The following is a 9,518-nucleotide window of genomic DNA, read 5'->3' on the forward strand; positions in this document are numbered from 1 at the left end:
AGCCTAAAAGGGACAATAATCAAAATTCAGCGACAAGGTCAGTTACCAGCGGTCACTACAAGAACGTAATATATATATATATATATATATACACTAGTTTAGGTGTACGCGTTTTGTGCGTGTTCAAACATTACTAAATAGAATATTTGTTTAAATAATAAAAATATAATAATTAAATTTAATATTTTTTGAGTATGTAAAAATAGAGAATTTATATATTAAACCTAATTTTTATCGAAAATATTTTTAAAAGTCGATCGACATTCATCAACATCAAAATAATACAATTAAATCTAATCTTTACACACAAAATTTTTCAAAGTCGTCTGACACTCATCTACCACCTGTAAACAATAACAAGATAACACGACAATAGAGATATCAAAATAATACAACTAAACATAACTTTTACATAAGAAAATTCCTTAAAGCCGACCAACATTTATCTATCACATATAAACTGCAACAAAATAATACGATAAAAGTGATATCAAAAAAATACAATTAAACTTAAATTTTACACACAAAAATTTCTCAAAGCCGATCGAGATTCATCTACGCACTATAAACTACCACAAAATAACAAACTAATAGAGATATTACGATAATTCAATTAAACCTAACTTTTACCTAAAAAAAATTCAAAGTCGACCCACATTTATCTAGCATCTGTAAATTAAAATAAAACAATAGGGTAATAAAGATATCAAAACAATACAATTAAACCTAACTTTTACACAAGAAATTCTTCAAAGTCAACCGGCATTCATCTACGACCTGTAAACTATTAAAAAATATATATAATAGTGATCGCAAAGCTTCAATTTTGATCCAACTAATTCTTGTCTGAGCGAAAATTTTGACACTAAAGAATGATTTTGAATGAAAACAAAGAAGATATATATATATATATATATATATATATATATATATATACACACATGTTGAATTCTATTATGCTGACAAAAAACATTGAAGAAGTTGTGGGTTAGAAAATCAAGCATATATTTTAGGAGTCCATATATTTTAAGAAGTCTAGTAGAAAGGAAAATAGTAATTAATTCTGATACCATATATTTTAGGAGTCCCATATATTTTAGAAAGTTAAGTTAATATAATAAAAAATGATTAAATAATAAATTTAAAAAATAGTGAAAAGACAGTTTTATCTAAAGAGGAGTCTTTAATAAAGAGTAAAAAGTTCAAATTATTTTTCTAAGGATCTTCACACTTTTAATATATTATAGATTATAGATTATAGATTATTGATTATTGATAGATATATACTAGTTTCACTTAGGCCCGTACTAAGCTTGTGCCCAAATTCAAAATAGAAAAATAAAATATTAATTTATATCATATTTTTATCTTATAATTAATCTTATTTAATGAAATATTAAACATGCCTTTTTGATAAGTATTCATAATTATTTAAGTTCATAATCATATAATTGTATAATTTAAATTAGAATATTGTTTTTGAGAAATAAATATATTGTCAGAGAATTAGCTATATAAATAATTCTTGAAGATAAATAATTTTGTAAGATAAGTATATAAATAATTATGATTCGACAAAAATAATAAATAAGAAAATACGGTACTTTTATGAATTTTTTAGTATAGATAAAATAAATTTATTTTGATGAAAAATCTTTTTTTTTCTTCTTATAGAATTATTTTATACAACAAATATTTCTATGACTTCAAGTTTATATTAAAATAATTAGAATATTAATTTATAGCCTTAACACAAATTAACTTAACACAAATTAGTCTCACGGCCGTGAGGATACTTGGGAAACCAAAAAAACTTAACAATGGTGAATAAGAACATTAAATAGTAATTGAATTACAGTAATACATTACTCATTTACTTGTCATATTTTTTTTCTGACACGCCCTTTAAAGAATAAGCTTTTCATCCCATTTTAATTATTAATTTACTTTTTTTAATGTCCACTAAGAAAAATAATAAATATAAAATATTATTTATCAAGTTTCCCTATTAAGTACTTACATTTTTAAAAAAAAAAATAAATAAGTTTTTAAAAATATTTCGATGGTGTAGTAAAAAATTATTGCAAACTTTAATTTTGTATTAGAAGTTATTTTTGGATAATTTTCTTCAAGTTAAAGTAATTGTTTTTAATAAATAAAAGAAGTTATAATTAAAAGGCAATTCAATAAATAACAAAAAGAAACCAATTACAAAAAATCAAGTGGAGATGGTCTTAACAAAAAAAGGAGAGGGTAAAAATGAAAATATACAAGAAAATAAAATCATCAATACACTACAAATTTGACATGTGTAACAACTTTGCTTTAAAAAAAATGAAATGCCTGAAAAGTTCTGATGAATTATGATTCTCCCTTACATATAATATAAGTATAATATATATATATATATATATATATATATACTTATATCAAAGTACCGAAACCAACAATCTCGACCACAACTCAAGTAAGCAAGGTGAAACTTTTTTTTGAAATTACAAATATACCCTTGATCGTCCCACTCTCCCTCTTCTATATAGTAGAAAAAAAAAATTAAAAAAAATAAATATATATACATATATATATATCAAAGTACTGAAACCAACAATGTCAACCACAACTCCACAAGTAGTCCTTGAGGCAATTTATACTGCAACATTACCACCACCTGCAAGGTGCATGCCTGACATTTTGACTCTGCATATCAGTACCATGTTATAGGGTCAGCACGGAGAATTCAGTTGCCATATCCTCGGAATGAAGTGAAAACTGCTAAATTCTTTCATTACTCATTCAAATTCTGCAGTTACCATTGTCTGCATAACATGATTCACCCTTGAGCATCACGTGATCTACTAGTGTCTGTGTGATATCTCAATGAACGAAGGGCATTTGGTCAAGTGGTATGAATCTCGCTTAGGGTGCGAGAGGTCCCGAGTTCAATTCTCAGAATGCCCCTCTTTGTTTTCTGTTTCTGTACTTGTATTTGCTGCACTTGAGCTGAGGGTCTTTCTAAACAGATTCTCTACCTCCACTAGGTAGTGGTAAGGCCTGCGAATACTCTATCCTCCCCAAACCTCACTAGTGGGATTTCACTGGTATGTTGTTGTTGCATAATTTTTCAATGTAAACTAGTTCTACTGGATATTAACGTTGACCTCTATGGAACTACGTCCAGGAACTTTCTTTACACTCTTCGTCTCCATTAGGTTTCTTATGTGCCTAGCATCTTTCCACCGACCCATCTTAGCGTAGACACTGGAGAGGAGAACGTAAGCTGCACTATTTGTAGGATCTTGCTCGATTATTTTATTGAGTGCAATCTCACATGTTTCAACATCTCCACATACCCTAGCACCACTGAGAAGAGCTCCCCAGATAAGCACATCTGGCTCCATAGGCATTGTATTCAAAAGATTTAACGCTTCATCAATTAAACCAGCTCTTCCGTAAAGGTCAATCATACAACCATAATGCTGAACTGATGGAGAAATATCAAACTCTTTACTCATCCTCTCAAACATCGCCTTCCCTTGGCTCACCAATCCTCCATGAACACAAGCAGAAAGCACACCTAAAAACGCGATGCCATCAGGCCTTACTCCGCTCTCAACCATATTTGAGAACAAACGAAGACAATCTTCCCAATGTCCATGCATTGCAAGGCCTGAGATCATCGCACTCCAAGCCATTAAGTCTTTCTTTCGACCCAAATTTTCGAAAACCAATCTTGCCCGGTTTATACTCCCACATTTAGCGTACATTTCAATCAACGAAGTCCCAAGTACAACATTAATTTCCATCCCGAGTTTATAAACACAAGCATGAGCCCATTTCCCATGTTCAAGTGAACCCAACTGCTCACACGCCGCAACCAAAATCGACATGGTATACTCATTAGGCACAACCTTATTCTCCTCTTGCATCTTCCCAAATAAATCCAACGCTCCTTCACACTTACCCCACCTCACATAACCATCCAACATACTACTCCACGACACGACATTTCTACTAGGCATTTTAACAAACAGTTGACGCGCAACGCTAAGCAAACCTGCTTTCACATTCGCGTTAATAATCGAATTCCACGAAGGCAAATCTGGTTGAGGCATTTCATCGAACACCTTCCGTGCAGAACCCAAATCGCCACATCCAGCGTACATACTGATCAGCGAAGTTTGTACAAATGGGTCCGATGAGAAACCAAAGAAAAGAACTTGTGAGTGAAGTGCTCGACCTAATTGGAGGTGCGGAGGAGAATGGATGGATTGGAGGAGAAAAGGGAAGGTGTAGTAATCGAGATGGACGCCGTGGAAGCGCATTCGGAGGAAAAGGGAGAGCGGGGTATGGGTGGGGGAGGTGGGTGGATGAGTTTGGAGATGAGCGGCTCTAATGAGAGTATTCCATGTGAAAGAATCGATAGTTGGATGCCAGAGATTGAGAGAAGGGTGCGTTGAAGATATGAGCTTTTTGGTTGATACCTTCATTTGAATTTATGGGAAAGAGGCGGGAAGTGATTGAATTTGTTAACTCTAGAGGTATAATGATTGGATTTGTAAACTCTAGGAGGTATAGTGATTGAATTTTAAGGATTTGTCAACTATAGAGGTATCGTGATTGAATTTTTTAGTCCCTATAAAATTAACTCTAGAGGTACAATGATATGGAGATGACAAAATTCTTTCCAAGATTTGGGTTGTCTTTCTAGCTCAATGTAAGGACAATCCTGTTGTATATTTCATCAACACAAAAATCATATTTTGTCTATTCCTTTAAATATCATTTGCCTTTTCCTCAACCGACCAGCAAAATAAAGAATTCAAACCAGAAGACGGTACTAAAAGATTAGTCATCAAGGATTTTGTTTTGCTCATTACTTATTATACAACTATTGTTTGGATAAGAATAACTGTATAACATTCCTATGGCCCTAACAACTAAAAAATATTACCAACAATCACCCCCCACCAGATCGCCAACTACTGGCTTCATTTGGGAGGTTGAAGCGGCGAGAGCCTTTGGTATTTCGGTGGAAAAAGCAGCCAAAAAAGAAAGAGAGGTCAAGAATCCTAATCCTGGAAATATAGCATCTTCCTCCCCGGAATGCAACCCAAATATTTCAATTGCTCTGAACAAGTAGAGATCTTAGGACCATGGAGAGAGTCCCAATCGAACTTTTCTCTAAATCCTTATCATGCTTCTCGTTTAAGACAAACAGAAGAGGCCACAAATTGTGGGGTGATTAAACGAAAGGCACAAACAACAACAAATAAACTCAATAAATTACATATTAAGAGGAAAAGGGAGTTACAGCTAAATTATGACTTTTGCATACTTGACCCCAAAGATAAAACAAACCAAAAGCATCAAAGTAATGTTTTCTTTTACTGATAAGCGAAATGAAAATCAATAATCTAGAAATGAAGGCTCATTAGCAACTCAAACAGATAATAATATAAGGTGCAAAATAAGGAGGTCGCCTAAAGAAGAAGATAAAGCGAGACATTGAAAGTCATTTTAATCTTCTTCCTCTGCTTCATTATCAGCAATGTTGAAGTAGCGCAATTCATAAACATTCCTGTCCTTGTTGGAAGCAATCACCCTAAGCCAATCCCTGACATTGTGTTTCTTCAAGTATTTTTTGACAAGGTACTTGAGGTACCTGAAAAATAGAACAATTATAAGCCAAGCTATTATGGACTTTGAGTGCCTGACTTCATTACTTTTGATAGACTGTTCTTTTGGTTTTGGAGGGGCGGGGGGGGGGAAGGAGAGGAGTAATAGAATATATAGCAATAACTTAAAATCACAAGAAATTCTTTCACTAATCTGGCATACAAGTATGCCCCAAGTAAATTGATATATATGTTGAACATTTGCCTTTCTTTTAGACTTATCAGATTTTTTTACAGGTGGAAGGATAAAAGATGTGTAGGTGAAAAAAAGAGATGAAACAAGACCACAATAGACTCTACTCAGCTGCATCAAATGTATTTAAAAGATGAAGAATTTCTTCAAAACCTAAAAAGATACTTGAAAATATGCTTACACGCCATGAAGGATGTTCCAATTGGCGAGATACAACGATTATTATGCCTTGTTTCGCCATAAAATTTTTTTACTTCTTTCCGGAAAAAATTCACTTTATTCCAAAATTGGTGTTTGGCCATAAGAGTTCCAAATACAACAGTTGTATTTGGAAAAGTGAAAACAAGCGAAACTTGTTTTCACTTTTTTCACTCCTACGTCTCTCACAAAAATTCAAAAACAACTCCAATTTATATTCATTGCCAAACACAACTCCAACTCCAGCTCCAATAAAATTGTGATTTTCATGGCCAAACGCCTACTTAATATCAACATATCTCTTTCAATTTAATAACATTAATTCTTCAAAACCTATACTCACACGTAATATGGCATAATCCGAGTGTATTTTTGTGTATGATCATGGATAAGGAAGTAAAATCAATAAAACTGCACTTGATGCAAACAAATGGACAAGAGAAGCTGCAGTCTAATTTGTCTCACCAACAACTGTCTACTTATGGATCCACTTCACTAAGAAGTGCTAAATAATCTAGATAAGGCTCATTAACAATCTGTTCCAAAAACTTTAGGAAGAGATGCAAGGATTATTAAGTTATAATAACATTATGTACCTACCCTATTCAAGTTACAAGTGATATTTACAAGATATTATGCAGCCATTTTCATTCTGTTGTTTCTATTTCTCAATGTAAATAGGATAATGAATCAGATGAACAAACCAAAGAATGGCATAAACCCATCATCTTCAGTGAGAAACTCCAAAATAGAAGGGAAAGATTTTTTTGACATGCAGTGCACGGAACTCTAACTAAAATAAACAGTTAAAAGGAAATCTTTTTAAAACCATAAGCAATCCGACTCCAAATCTCGAATTATGGACTGCACTAAGAAAGCACTGTAAAGCAGAGACGATCCATGAAAGTAATCATAATCAAACTACAAAAAAAGTCACCACCGTCTCCTAATCTGGGACCCATACATAGCCATTTAAATGCATAGCTCATACACTCTCCGTTCCACAAGTTTAGGAAGAGCTGCAAGGATTATTAGAATACCCTGTTCAAGTTACAAATGATTAATTACATGATATTACACTGACATTTTAATCCTTCTGTTTGACCCTATTTCTCAATGTAATTAGGATAATGTTTATGGATAAATAAGCAGTAAAAATCACATAAAACAATCATCTTTAGTGTGATAAATCCAAAGTGGAACTCTTAATAACTAAAATAAACAGCAATGAAACCTCTTTTAACCCCCATTATCAACTGACTCAAAGCTCAATGTGTGAATGACTACACTATCCCTAATAAAAGAACTCCTTCCAAAGCATAGCGGAACAAGAAAAAAAGAATAGTTCTACGATACGTTACTCACAATCACTCACTGCAGATATAATCAAACTATACTGAAGGTTGACCCCAACTAGTAGTTTGTTATCCACACGTAGTTGCTCGAACCATTTTTCCCAAGCAAAACCAACTGAAAATGAGACAAAAATGCTAAAATAACAGCTTGTTTAGATGGTTGTTAACTATTGTATTAAATTGTGATGTTGGTATAAATAAAATATCTGTTTTGATCGTTACTTAAACTCTATTGTTTTGTATCATTAAAATTCATCATTAGGTATTAACTAACAAGGATAAGTTCCATTTTATGTGATCAAGTCGTTACCTTGTTTTATATTTTTGCTTACCTTTTCACTCTACCTAGTACTCTACTTGTATTGTAGGTTTATTTTTTCAAATTGCTCATGTGTGACATTATGCAACACAAAAAATGATATAATCTATTCATCAAAACAATACAATACAATACAGTAAAACACAGTACATTATAAAGCAATACGTCATTACCTCTTGGAAAAAGCGGAATTGCAAGTGACGGTAATCTTATTCTTGTCACGAGTAACAGTAACGGAATCACCAAGAGCACCAGCTTTACCACCAACCTTAATTCTCTCTTGAAGGAACTTATCAAGAGAAGCAATCTCCATAATACTATCTTCTACTGGTTTCGAACAATCAATAACGAAGGTTGCTCCCTTCTTCTTCCCGCCTTTCGCTGCTGATACTGCTGCTCGGCTCATCTTTAGTCTTTCGCTTCTCCCTACAAAACAACATTCATCACATCTCTAATAAATTTTAGTAATAAAAAAAAACTATGGACAGAGAGACTTTGAGCAGACGTACGGGGGAAAATTCGATGGCGGACTACAAGTGTATGGAAGTGGTGACTAATGATAAATTAGGGTTTTTTTTCCTTTATGTGGCCCGTTGCTCCAAACCAAAACCTTTTTAGTGGCCCAATACAGTTTGTGATTGGTAAATTGATTTTTTTAAAAAAATATTTTTGAGTAATAATTGATATTTTAGTTTAGTTTTTTAAAAGTGTTTTTGTGTGGATTTTTTTAAAGAGTATTTCTCCAAAAGAAAAAAAATTACTTTGAAAAAGAATTATTTTCTTAGCTTATGTTATTCTTGAAAAGCACTTACTCTCTCTCAATCAAACATCTTAATTTTCTAAAATAAGATTTTTTGGTCAAAAAAACTATTATTATTTTCTCTCAAAAATTTGATCAAATACCTCAATTTTCTAAAATAAACACTTTAAAAATATATGTAATTTCGACATTCTAAAAACTTGGAGCCCGTTTGGATAGGCTAGAAAAAATGACTTTTAAAAAGTTCTTTAAAAATGTTTTTGAAAGTGTTGCAACTTATTTTAAAAATAAGCAGTTACGTGTTTGGATAAAAGTATCGAAACTGAAAAAAAATTGTTGATGTGTTTGGTAAAGAAGTGTTGTTAAGCACTTTCTTTTTGTCAAAATGTCTAAAATACCCTTAAAGTTATTAACAGTATGTAGAGTTGATTATTATTATTAAAAAAAAAAAATCTAAAATGATTCAAATTAAAATTGATATATATTTTAATTCAGTTTCAATATAAATATCATTTTTTAAATATGCATGGCTACTTGGTTTAATTCCACATTATTTTTTATTTGCTTTGCAATCACACCTATTCTTTTTTCTTCTTGTTGTTGTTGTTGGTGTGTCTCTTTACAATTAGCTTATTTTATATGATTGGCATAGCAATTGAGTTCTTTAAAGACTATGGTAATGAATTGACACCTAATTCGTACGTAAAAATTGTTCATCATTGATCGCTTCTTAGTTATGTTACTTCACATGTGGAACTTCATGATAAAGTCCTACAATCTCACTCGTAAAATTTAAAATTTCAAGATAATGATTAGTAAATTTTTTTAATCACAGAAGCTGAAATATGGTAATTTGTAAATATGATTAGTAATTTGTAGATAAAATTATTTTCTAATAATTTTCGATTATTTATTGAAAACATTGTATGAAACTGAAAAATAGCAAAAAAATAATTTCACTGCAATATAAAATTATTAATTACAACAAGAATAAAAAGAATTTCCTTGTCAATCTTTT

General features: G+C 31.7%; 2 protein-coding genes across 2 annotated transcripts; both read right to left on the reverse strand.

Moving 5' to 3' along the window:
* Window positions 1–2,301: 2,301 nt before the first annotated feature.
* On the reverse strand, window positions 2,302–5,133 carry LOC107864036 (pentatricopeptide repeat-containing protein At3g62890). The gene has a single exon (XM_016710290.2). The coding sequence runs from the start codon at window positions 4,485–4,487 to the stop codon at window positions 3,138–3,140; it is 1,350 nt and encodes a 449-aa protein (XP_016565776.2). The 5' UTR covers window positions 4,488–5,133; the 3' UTR covers window positions 2,302–3,137.
* A 137-nt stretch (window positions 5,134–5,270) lies between these two features.
* On the reverse strand, window positions 5,271–8,402 carry LOC107864035 (60S ribosomal protein L22-3). Its single transcript, XM_016710289.2, has 3 exons — window positions 8,250–8,402; window positions 7,914–8,166; window positions 5,271–5,662 (listed from the first exon to the last, which is right to left on the reverse strand). Exons 2-3 carry the CDS (start codon window positions 8,144–8,146, stop codon window positions 5,518–5,520), a joined length of 378 nt encoding a protein of 125 aa, XP_016565775.1. The 5' UTR covers window positions 8,147–8,166; window positions 8,250–8,402; the 3' UTR covers window positions 5,271–5,517.
* Window positions 8,403–9,518: the final 1,116 nt, after the last annotated feature.

Source organism: Capsicum annuum, chromosome 3, assembly GCF_002878395.1.
Source record: "Capsicum annuum cultivar UCD-10X-F1 chromosome 3, UCD10Xv1.1, whole genome shotgun sequence".
In the NCBI taxonomy this organism is placed as follows: domain Eukaryota; kingdom Viridiplantae; phylum Streptophyta; class Magnoliopsida; order Solanales; family Solanaceae; genus Capsicum; species Capsicum annuum.

Excerpts from the sequence above, each read along its gene's own strand:
- LOC107864036 (XM_016710290.2), bottom strand. The coding sequence starts at position 4,487 with ATGAAGGTATCAACCAAAAAGCTCATATCTTCAACGCACCCTTCTCTC.
- LOC107864035 (XM_016710289.2), bottom strand. The coding sequence starts at position 8,146 with ATGAGCCGAGCAGCAGTATCAGCAGCGAAAGGCGGGAAGAAGAAGGGA. Across the intron at positions 5,663-7,913 it reads AATTCCGCTTTTTCCAAGAG|GTACCTCAAGTACCTTGTCA; the intron begins GTAATGACGTAT and ends TCTATTTTTCAG.